The sequence below is a fragment of the Peromyscus leucopus genome, chromosome 10 (assembly GCF_004664715.2).
Source record: "Peromyscus leucopus breed LL Stock chromosome 10, UCI_PerLeu_2.1, whole genome shotgun sequence".
NCBI classification, from domain to species: domain Eukaryota; kingdom Metazoa; phylum Chordata; class Mammalia; order Rodentia; family Cricetidae; genus Peromyscus; species Peromyscus leucopus.
In genome coordinates this window covers 86,563,740-86,575,817 of record NC_051071.1, presented here as the reverse complement: position 1 = coordinate 86,575,817, position 12,078 = coordinate 86,563,740, and the positions used below count along the sequence as shown (strand labels likewise).

General features: G+C 44.0%; 1 protein-coding gene and 1 long non-coding RNA gene across 4 annotated transcripts in view; both read right to left on the bottom strand.

Moving 5' to 3' along the window:
* Positions 1-1,031: 1,031 nt before the first annotated feature.
* On the bottom strand, positions 1,032-2,581 carry LOC114691774 (lysosomal thioesterase PPT2-like). Its single transcript, XM_037209225.1, has one exon. It carries the CDS (start codon positions 2,253-2,255, stop codon positions 1,716-1,718), a length of 540 nt encoding a protein of 179 aa, XP_037065120.1. The 5' UTR covers positions 2,256-2,581; the 3' UTR covers positions 1,032-1,715.
* A 7,099-nt stretch (positions 2,582-9,680) lies between these two features.
* The window catches only part of LOC114691775, a 62,641-nt gene continuing 60,243 nt past the window's right edge, over positions 9,681-12,078 (bottom strand). For all 3 annotated transcript variants that reach the window (XR_003734270.2, XR_003734273.2, XR_003734271.2), the window contains exons 4-5: positions 10,065-10,284; positions 9,681-9,944 (exon numbers count right to left, since the gene is read on the bottom strand). This is a non-coding gene — a long non-coding RNA (uncharacterized LOC114691775). The remainder of the gene's footprint in view (positions 9,945-10,064; positions 10,285-12,078) is intronic.

The following is a 12,078-nucleotide window of genomic DNA, read 5'->3' as shown; positions in this document are numbered from 1 at the left end:
TCTCTCCAGGACAACAGGGGAGGGGTTTAATGAATTGTGGTATACCTTTACAGGGACCTATACCATGGTGCACAGCACATTATCAGTGTATTCCCAACTATCACTGTCGGAAAAAAGAAAGCCAACTCCAGAAGGCTACGTACTGTGCCACTTCAGCCATACAACATTCTGGAGAGAGTAGAACCATGGAGGCAGAACTAAATGAGAGAGTTGAGAGGAAAGAAATCAGTGGCTGCATAGATTGCAGAGTAACCCGTGAGTGGGAGAGTGGAGAAGATGTTTAGAACGCCACAATTACTTCATGTGATACTAGAAATGGTGGTGCTGTCATTGCGCATTTGTCAAAGCCCAAAAGAGCTTCAGCACAGGAATGAACCGTAATGTGGATGTGGGCTTTGGTAGCAATGACTGTCAATGTAGGTTCATGGATGCAGAGATCACAACCATCCTTTCCATTGTAAGGAGGGATGTCGACAGGGAGGAAGGATGTCAGGGCAGGTGGGACAAAGAGTGTATGAGAACCCTTGTACTGCTCAGTGTTGCTGTGAACACAGACTGTTCTATACAGCAATGCCTACTTTCAAAAGTCTTGATCCTATATGACTCACTGTGTACAGCTTTGTTAGACAAAACACAGTCATGAAGAGCAGATTCTGCTAAGGGAGGTATTGGGGTAAAAGGAGGTGAGCATGGGTATGAAGTCTCAATGGAGCACTCCTTGGGTTGGAAATCTTCAATTTGTTGGCTACAAGATGGTAGCACTATATAAAAACAGATACCCATATATAGCAAAAAATGAAACCGGACTCTGAATAGGATTGGACCTCTACATCAGCATCTCAACTCCTCTGAGAGCACAAGAGCGCTCTTATGCAGAACAAAGATGAGCAAAACAAGCGAGCCATCACTGTATCAGTCATTACTGCTACAACTACATGTCTCATTTTTAAAGGACTTCCTAAAATTCTCCAGTCAGTTTTAAAGCATTTTGAGTTATTTTGTGTAGGGGTGTGGGATAATCATTCAGTTTCTTTTTTTTTTTTTTTTTGAGGAAATGGAACTTTATTTCTATAAATACAGAGAACACCTGCTCAAGGGTAGTTAAAAAGAGGGCCTGGGGCCTCAAAGAACCTAGGCTCCCAGGGGATACCCCAACACTGATCATAGGGACTGGGGGATCCCCAAACCTGAGATGGGCCTTGCAGGCCACAGATATTCCCCAACACTGACACTTCAAAAGTGGAACCGTCCCCGTAGGGGAACCGCAGAACCCCTCTTACAGGCGTCCCTCTCGGCTGGGAGGCTGGCGACAGGGAAGTGAGAAAAAAGGGAACACGGGGATAACAGAAGCTAAAAATGTCCTGAGTGGTCTGGAAGGAGACCCCTGTGGTGGGGAGGGGCTGGGCTCTCCTCCGGTACAGCCAGACCCGGAGGAGGAGGAGCAGCAGCAGCATGAAGCCCGTTAGAAACCTGGTGCCCACTTCCCAACCTCAGCCCTGGGAGAAAGAGGGCGCATGGAGATGTCCCCAGATGAGGACATGAGGTAGGGGACCAGGACTTGTCATTCACAGAGGAGCAGAGGGGAGGATTCAGGGAGCCCTGGTGGGGTGGGGCAGTGTGGGGGCGATGAGGTGGTCACAGGCGTGCCAGAGCCTGGCATCTGCTTCCCAAGGCCACCACTTGGTCTCTGGGCTGGGGAATTCCTGAGGATATCTTCAGGAGAGCCATGGTTCAATGCAACTATCATAGAGCGTGCGATTGGAGTGCCAGGTGGTATGAGAGATCCCAGCCACCGGACACCTCACTATGGCCCCCTGGGCCAAGAGAGACTTCAACCCAAAGGAGTCTCGCAGATAAACCAGCTGCTCCTCCATCTCCAAGACCGTCTCGTTGGCGTCATAGAAACCAAAGAAGCTAGATTGCCAGGGAGTGATGACTCCATCGTCAGGACCCCCAATCAGCACCAGGCGGCCCAGTCGGAGAAAGTTCTTCCACCACACAGTGGCATTGGGATGGTCTCTCTCCCCATTGATGAGGGCAAGGAAGCTGCTGGCTTTGAGGTACAAGTCGTCATGTTGAGGATCGTGCCAGTAGTTGCAGATGGAAAATTCTTGGCCCCAAGGACTGTAGCAGACTCGATAGAGGTTGGACCGCATGGAAGTTGGGAACAGCCACTTCGGATAGTCTGTGTCTCCATACTGTCCCATCTGTGGGGAAGAGAGGGAGATGAAAGAATCCACATTGTGCTCGTCCATGACGCACAGCAAAGCTCGGCACACCAGGCCTCCTGGAGGCAGAGCACCAACATTGCAAGGGGCCTTAGGAACGGGGACCACAGTGACCCTTGCCTCTGGTCTCTCAAAATACTTAACTTAAAAGGCAGTTTCATTCTTCTGATTGTGAATGTCTGATTCTCCCAGCACCACTTACTGGAGAGACTGTTATCCATGCTGGGTGTTCATTGTACCTTTATTGAAGAGTAGTTGACTGAAATTGCATGGACCTATGCCCAGGCTACATTCTTTCCTATCTGTTTTTATGCTTGCATTTTGAATGACTGATGCTTTCTAATACACAGGACATTGAAATTAGCTATTTTGATATCAACACACTTTGTTCTTTCTTTCTTTCTTTCTTTTTTCCGAGACTGGTTTTCTCTGTGTAGTTTTGGTGCCTGTCCTGGATCTTGCTCTGTAGACCAGGCTGGCCTTGAATTCACAGAGATCCATCTGGCTCTGCCTCCCGAGTGCTGGGATTAAAGGCGTGCGCCACCATCGCCAGGCTACTTTGTTTCTTCTTGATATTGTCTTGGCTGTTTGGAGTCATTTATTGTTCCACATTAATTTTAGGGTTGCTTTTTCCTATTGAAAATTTCCTTTAGAAATTTGGTAGGACATTCATTGAATGCACAGGTGTTTTGCCAGTAGATTTTAAAGGTGACAAAGAGAAGCTGTAGCCTTCTTAATTTTGGTACTTACAGCCAATGTTGACATAGCTTAGGCCACCAACATTCACAAGGGAAAGTTTCTTTCTGAGAACAGAAAGCTATTCAGACCTTGAAAATTGCATGGTGTCCTTCACTGCTGAGGCATGCCTCACCTTGCCCTGTGAGGCTATGTAGTCCTGGCTTCCAGAGAGCAAAGTAACCAAAGTTGACACAATGGAGCCCTCTGATGCTCCATGGCTCACAACATGGAGCCACGTTGACATCACTAAAACATCTGTGGAAACAATCTGCTTAATGAGGCTAAAATGGCAAGTTATAGCCCCGGGGGGAAAGTATGCCATGAAAAATTATATATGAAAGATGCAGGCAACCACCAACATAAACATTGTGACATAAAGCTGGATGGAAAGGAACCCGGAAAGGGCTAAAAATGATTTCTTTCTCTTCCTCGGCAAAAATGTTCCATTTTCATCACTGCCCCAGAAATAAAAAGAAATTTCATTAGCCATCGAAAGTGTGAAAAAATTTAAAGATTTCTGGGGAATCTAACTGATCCCATTTAACAAGAAATATCAGACTGTGAGACGGAAAAAAAAGAAATACTGAAGAATTAACTTAGAAATGTGGACGAGACTAAGCATTGAGAAAACGCAGGTGTGAGTTACAAGGCTGCTCTGAATCCTGGAGTCATGCTCGCTTTCCTCCATTGCCTCCCACTGCGCCTTCTCCACCTACTCCTTTCGGAATGTTTTCAATTTTCAGAGTCCTCACTCAGCCAGAAATCCTCTCACTTCTACCTGGATGGCTAAAGCTTTGTGAGCTACAGATGTTTTCACAATTCTGACAGAAATGAAGGGAGGAAGGGAAGGGGGGAAAAATCTAGACATGTATTTGTGTTGCGGTAACACCCGCGCTACCGCTACCCATTCACCATGTCCGAGCGAGGGGCTGTGGATTAAAAAATAAGAGACAAGAGACAGCGAGTCATTCACCATAGCAGAATGCCAAATGCCGTTTATTGAAAGAGGGAGGAAACCTTAAATACAGGCTTACAGCACAATGGAGGATCCCCGGAGGACAGAAGTTCACTACCCAATGTTCTACATTCTTGCATCTAAGCTGTTTACACCAAATGCAGGATACAGGAACAAAGAACCTCCTGTGAGTGTTCAGTAAGTAGGAAACTGGCAGGGAATCAGCATAGGGAGGACATCTGGTCAAGGTCAGCAAGCAAGGTGGCAGCCACTCACAGTGGGGGCCAGGGCCCACAGGTCCCCCCTTTTTACTAAAAAATGAGCTTCTGACTTAGGTTGTGTGGGACATCAGCAGGTCACCTTACCCGTCATCGAGACACCTGCCCAGGCCACACAGGCACTCTGGCTTAGGTTGATGACTGCCCCCCAAGCATTACCCGTCTCTAAATACTCATTATCATACAGACTCAACCACGTGAGCTGTAGAGTAACTGTTGCCAAAGATCTCAAAGTGGCACTGGGCTTGCAATCTGTGGGACACAGAAAAGACCAACAGAAGTCCTAACCCACCCATAGCCAGGAGGCTAAAGGCAAATGAGCCATTCCCTTCCTTAGTGAGCCTTACTACAAATTGGAGTCCTTGTAAGGTGGTATCCCATAGGCAAGTGGAACTTGGGTTTTATAAATTTTACAACTTTCAAAGACAATTTAAATGTATAATTGTAGAATTAAATTTATCATGCCCAATAAAATGAAAGATTAACTAACTGTGGTAGCTACTTTTGCTGCCAGGGTCTCCATTGTGCTAGCTGTAGTAACCAATTATGAAATAGCAATCCCAGAAATAATAGCAGCAGTGACCACCACTGCTATAACAGCAACAATGGCAACAACGATGTCAGAGTCTTTTCTGGAGCATGTGAGCATCATCTGTGTCTAACTGCCACGTCCACTGGCATGGACACAGCTCCAGGAACACAAACCGCCAAGGCCCATTTTTCTGGATCCCAGCATGACTTAGGCTGTCAGCTCTGCAAAAGAACAACTAAGAACCATAAAGGAAAAAAAAAAAAGCAAACAAGGAGCAGAACTAATGGTCTCATTAATGGCTACATTCAAAAAGGCTAGATGAATTTCAGGAGGTCGATAAAAGTTGCACAGAGTCATTCCTGAAAAGGTAGGTACTACACCAGCTTGAAGAGAATTACGAAAATGAAAAATGCTTAGCTGGCATGGTACTGTTAACAAATGGAGGTCAGTGACCTTAGGGGTCATCCTTAATCTCGCCAAGGTGTCTACATGACATGTTGTCTATATTTTTGAGAAAAGTTCCATACATTACCTTCTGAAGAATCCAACCGCATGGCTACAGTTCCTAGGCTTACATTAATGTTTGCCAAGGCTGGCCGTATTGGGCTCTCAATCCCCATTGGCATCAGAAGGGGATAGTTTTTCACAAGGCTCAATAGCTCTCTGCCATGTTGGGATTCAGCAGCAGCCACAGGGCGCACCCAGCGCTCAGGAACCCAAAGAGGAACCTCATTGTCCTGCGGAAAGACACAAACAGATCCCGGGCCTACACCAACACCAGGTTGGATCTCCTCCAAGTGCCAGTAGAAAGATCCTTCCATTGCACCAGAGGATGATTTGCAACAGGAGCCCTCCAGTGCTTATCTGCAGCAGATACTCCAGCAGAATCTACCAATAAAAAATTTTAAATATATAAAACAAGAGAAAGAATAGAATGTGGAGAGGAGAGATGAGCCCCTAGCTCCCCCCCCCCTTTTTACTTTAGCCATATATGTTTTTAAGGTACGATGGCAGCACTCTACTATAGCCTGTCCTTGAGGATTATAAGGAATACCAGTCTTATTAATGATAGAAAAGTCTTGGCATAATTTTGAAAATCCCATACTGCTGTAGGCGGGACCATTATCAGTCTTTATGCATTTTGGCACTCCCATATAGGCAAAAGCATGAAGACAATGATTCTTTACATCCTTAACCTTTTCTCCTGAATGGGCAGAAGCAAAAATTAGAGAGGACTATGTATCAATAGATACATGAACATATTGTAATTTTCCAAAAGAAGGCACATGTGTGACGTCCATCTGCCACAAATGATTAGGTAAAAGTCCTCAGGAATTAACTCCCAAATGAGGAACAGGCAAATGTGGTGGTATTGTGTTCACCAAAATATTGTGTACTCTAATAAATTTATCTGGGGTCAGAGGACAGACAGCCACTAGATACAAAGGCTATAAAATGGTGGCACTCACACCTTTAATCCTAGCATTCCAGAGATAGAAATCCCTCTCGATCTCTGTGAGTTCAAGGCCACATTGGAAATAGTCAAGCATGGTGACACACGCCTTTAATCCCAGAAAGCCAGCCTTTAATCCCAGGGAGTGGTGGTAGATAGCAGAAAGATATATAAGGCGTGAGGACCAGAAACTAGAAGATTTTGGCTGGTTAAGCATTCAGGCTTTTGAGCAGTAATTCAGCTGAGACCCATTCCGGATGAGGACTCAGAGGCCTCCAGTCTGAGGAGACAAGACCAGCTGAGGATCCAGTGAGGTGAGATAGCTGTGGCTTGTTCTGTCTCTCTGATCTACCAGCATGGACCCCAATAACTTGCCTCGGGTTTGATTTTATTAATAAGAACCTTTAAGATTCCTGCTACAGGCAAAAATTCAACACAAATAGAACATGATTTAACTATCTGGATGGCTTGTTCCCGGGTTATGCCTGTGTGGTGACAAAGAGATCCAGCATGGAGATGATAACGTTGATGCAACTGAATAGGCTTTTCAAAGGCAGAACAACTAATGTGACAACCATATGAGTAATGGCGTCAGCCCTCTGATTACCTTCACTTAGAGGTCCAGGCAATTGAGTATGAGCTCTAATATGGCCCACATAAAGGTTATGTGAGCAGGACTATATGAGTCCTTGTACTTGCAGTAAATATTCATGAATGGGAGAAATAGATGGTTTGTAGGCTCTTGTCTCCAAAGGCATAATGGCATGTGCCACATACTGACTATCAGTATAAATATTTACACTCTTATCAGAAAACATCTGTAAAGCAAGCAACAGCGCCTGTACCTCTGCCATCTGGGCAGAAGTGCCCTGGACTTTCATTCTCTTCACGATGTTACCAGAAACCACCACAGCAAAACCACGTGAAATGCCATCAGTAAATACTACACAGGCCTGAGGAATAGGAGTCATCTGTACTGTCTTGGGAAGTATAACAGGATGCAATTTAAAAAATTTACACACATCATTGGAGGGGTAGTGAGTATCAAACCGACCCTGCATGGAGCATGTCAATATGGTCCAATCATTATCATTAGCTTGCAACCATGCTATTTGAGACTGGGTATATGGGGTCACCACAATATCTGGCTCCTTTCCAAAGGTTTGAACACTGATCTTGATTCCCTTAAATATAATCTGAGCAACAGCCTGTGGATAAGGAGTAATGGTTTTCGCTGGAGAAGCTGGGGAATGTACCCACAGATTAGGACCTGTTTGCCAAAACACTCCAGTAGGTGAATGAGAAAAACAAAATATCAAATACAATAAGGGAGAAGAAAGATCTATATAACGCACGTGAGCCTGGTCCAGGGCCTCTTGCACATGTTGTAGGGCTGTACGCCCTTCAGCTGTTAATTCACGGGGAGATAAAGGGTCAGGGTCGCCCTTTAAGACATCATACAAAGAATCTTTAAAGTGGGCCAGAGCCATTGAATATCTCCCAGAAAGGTTTGGAAACCTTAAGTGTGCGCAACTGATCCATACACAGAGTAATCTTTTGTGGACATGTGCCTGTGCGTAACAATTCATGACCTAAATAATGATAGGGAAAAGATACCTGTACCTTTTCTGGGGCTATCTGTAAATTAGCCAGGCTAAGAACCTCTTGTAATTTAGAAAAGGCATCAAAAACAAGTTTTTTATTTTTAGCAGCCATAAAATATAAGTCAACCACAATTAAGTGCCAATGCTTAGGAATTGCCACAGGGGCAGGCAAGCCAGGCTGTGTTGCTCCCATGAGAAGCATGGTTTTATTTACAGCTCTAAGATCCTGTAACAGCCTCCATTTTCCTGACTTCTTTTTAGTAACAAATATAGGTGAGTTCCAAGGTGAAGTGGAAGGAATGATATGTCCAGCATCTAACTGTTCCTTAACTAATGTGTTCACAGCCTCCAATTTTTCTTTAGTAAGGGGCCACTGCTCCATCCATACAGGGTCATTACTTTTCCAAGTGATTTTTATTGGTTGTATAATCGAAGGCTGCTGTGTAGTGACCCGTATGGAGAAGACCCTAATCCTGTAGTATCCCCAGGACCTCTAGTGACACAGTTTTTGTCTGCTACAGGTAGTGGGTCTCCATGCAACATTTTCCCTAAGCCTCTACCCAGGAAGTAGCCCTGACTCTTTAGCATCTGTTGTACAGGCTGTGTAGTAAGCACTGCTCCCATACCATCTAACACGTCCCTTCCCCACAAGTTCACTGGAATGTCAGGTAGCACAAAGGGTTGAAAAGTTCCTGCATGACCTTCTTCATCCTTCCAATTTAAAAGTTGCCTGCTCTGTAATGGTATCTGAGCTGTGCCGATACCTTTTAGGTTAGAGGTAAAATTTTTAAGGGGCCAATTGGGATCTCAGGACTCTTGTGAAATTATAGATATATCCAGCAATAGAATCCAATAATCTTCCAATCTCAATGCCATATAATTTTGTTTTTAATTTAGGCTGTTTATCATTGATAACTGTTTGTCAAAAACACCTTTTGTTCTGTACCTCCAAAGCCTCCAGTTCTACAAATAGGTGTCATTTTTCATTTAAAATATGAAAGCAATAATAATTAAGCAATTCTATCACCAGCTTCTATTTCTATGGTCCTTTTTACATATGCCAATTATAAAAGCATTAAATACAGTCTCTATAGGATTTGAAGAGGTAACTTTAGGTAATACTTTTGAGTATCAGAGCCAAATTTCCAGTAATGATCAACAGACAAGAGCATACCTAATATATAGTTCAAAATTATGAATCCTGTTCCTTTAGTTTATCTACCATGAGAATCAAACATTCATCCAAACATTTATTAAGACAATCAAAAGAACAGAACATCCTTTATTCAAACAGCATTGACTTAGCATTCCATGTCCTGACCGAAACCATTTTTTACCAGAAGTTGGGCCCGTTTAAATTTTTAGTGCTAGTCCCTTCCTGGCCTCTGCTTGCTTCTTGGCGCGTGCTGAGGCTGCAGCTTAGCTTTGGCTCCGCCCAGTGCTCAGGCTCTATTGCCGGTGCCTGCCCGGGCCACGCTCCATCCTATTTGCACCCATGACAATTCACTCTTACCTTTTTCTTTTTTCTTTAAAATGCTGGCCGGCCTTCCAAGAGTGTCCATTCTTTCTCGGATCTCGGTAGGACCTCCATTTGTTGTGGTAACGCCTGCGCAACTGCTACCCATTCACCATGTCCGAGTGAGGGGCTGTGGATTAAAAAATAAGAGACAAGAGACAGCGAGTCATTCGCCACAGCAGAATGCTGAATGCCATTTATTGAAAGAGGGAGGAAACTTTAAATACAGGCTTACAGCACAATGAAGGATCCCCGGAGGGCAGAAGTTCACTACCCAATGTTCTACATTCTTGCATCTAAGCTGTTTACACCAAATGCAGGATACACAAACAAATAACCTCTGGTGAGTGTTCAGGAAGAAGGAAACTGGCAGGGAATCAGCATAGGGAGGACATCTGGTCAAGGTTGGCAAGCAAGGTGGCAGCCACTCACAGTGGGGGGCCAGGGCCCACATATTTGCTTCTGTGATTGAGAAGCCATCCTGGGGAGAGGCATATGCAAGGACTGGAAATGCCTTGGTCAACCAGCCACCCACCTGAGTCACTGTCAGAGAGAAAGGACAGTGTGCTCAGGACCGTCTGCTCCGACCCATTGACTCACATCTTCTTCCTCTTTTATATGTAAATATATGCACATCTACCTGTAGAAAGAGATATGCACACATGACATTTCTCCTAAATAAGGCAGTGCCATTTTTTCTTTAGTTTGCTATCCACACAACAAAATAACACCCAAAGTAGAAGAGAGACATTCTCCCTACCTCTCTTCTGGGAAAGTCAGGTGTGGCTGAGGGCCTTGTGTTAAGACCCCATAAAACCTGTCCTTGCCTTAAAATGTTCAATGGTAGCATTAGCATCTGGTGGTGATGGCTACGGCAGTGCCTAGTTGTGGATACCAAAGGCAGCCAGCAAGATGTCTTTGCAGAGATGAGAGAGTTTAGTAGGATCTCTTTGTGAGATCCCAAGAGCTGTTTGCGGATGCTGGAAAGATAAAAAGAAAAATGAGTCATAGAGATCACCAAAGATCAGACAACGAAAATATCCTCCAAATAGAAATGAAATAACAGGCTTCCAAAAGTATGTAATTTTCTATAATTGACAGAAATACCTTTTACTCATAAAGCGCTATGGCTCAGGGAATGTAGGTTTCATGTACACGGACCTTGCTTTTGCTTGACAAAGAAAGTCCTGCGTCAGAACAAACTGACTGATGGTCTCTTCCCAGATCAACCAGACTGATGATTATTTACGTCTTTCTAATCATTATATAGTCAGCAAAGTGTAATTTTCTCCTTTAATGGGTATCTGTCTATATTGGTGTGGCAGGCGGTACTTAGGCGTGTATTTATGAATTAGAATTTCTAAGAATAACCGCATGTTGATTGACTCCCAGGAATGAAGGAACAGCCACCTAGAGTATCCTATTACCTGCCTCGTCGCTGTGAGATTGTCTGGGAGGGTAGAAAATGGAATTTCTTTATAAAAATATGATCAGTTCATACTTTCAACACCCACTGTGTTCTGTGATTCTACCAGCATCCCTAATAAACGCCTCCTTCCTAAACAATGACTTCCACAGCCAGCTCTAGTCATTATTTTCATCCCTGAACTGCAGTGTTTTAATAACATTCTTTAAGGCCCTGTGTGCTCTGCTTCACGCCTCTTGTTTTTTAACTGGTCCATCCTTGAAGAGCATCCCTTCACATGTCATTTCTAGGCTCTGAACTTCATCTGCACAGTCACATTCACCTTCCATCTCCTTCTCAAGAGTAAGTACTGGCCTCATTTTTTATCACAGCTCCCAAGGAGCTATGATACCAGCCTTTTATCTTTGTGGCTGTCTTTTATTAAGGACCCCTAACCACTTCTGTCGCAGAAAGACGGGGTCATGTGGAGTTCTAAGTGGGGTGGCCTCCGAACCCTTTGACATGCTTTTATGATAATGAGCATTAGAGACACATTAGAATGTGATTCTGCTCAGTTTCATCTCACCTATTAATTTTGTTGCTAATATTCCCTTAAGGACGGTTATTTTCATAGATACTTTTTCAGGCTTCGGCTTACTTCTTTTCACCATTTTGCTAAACTTCTGCATGGTTTCTAATATGACATTTAATAATGCAATAATAAATATACTTTCTTTAATTTTTTTTAAAAAAAAAGCAGTGAAAGGGGCTATGGGAACGACCTCATGGTTAAAGTGCTGGCTGTGAATGCATGGACACTGAATGTAGACCCCCAGCATCCACATCAAAAGTTCGTACATCTATAAAGTCAGCCTGGTAAAGCGGGGAGAAGAGGGTCCCTGGAGCTCAACTGTCAGCCAGCCTAGGCGAATCGATGGGCTACAAGATGGTAAGAAATCCTACCAAAAATAAGGTAGAATACTATAGAGAAAGATATCAAAGTCAAACTCTGACCTAGACACACATGTGCATATGCAAACATGCATACACATGAGCATGTACACACATTCACATAAACATATATGAGCATACCCACACACAAATGACAAAATGTATTTAAAATAAATTACGTTCCCAAATGATTCTGTGTGGTTGATATATTGTGCATCCCAATAAACTTATCTGCGGGTCAGAGAACGGAACAGCCCCTATACTAAACATAGAGGTTAGGCAGTGGTAGCACATGGCTTTAATCCTAGCATTCAGGAGGCAGAGATCCATCTGGATCTCTGTGATTTCAAGGCCACACTGGGAACAGAGCCAGGCGTGGTAGCACCACCTTTAATCCGAGCACTTGAGATCTCCTGTC

Bases quoted from the DNA above. Each gene is read 5' to 3' on its own strand.
- LOC114691774 (XM_037209225.1), bottom strand. From the start codon at position 2,255: ATGGACGAGCACAATGTGGATTCTTTCATCTCCCTCTCTTCCCCACAG.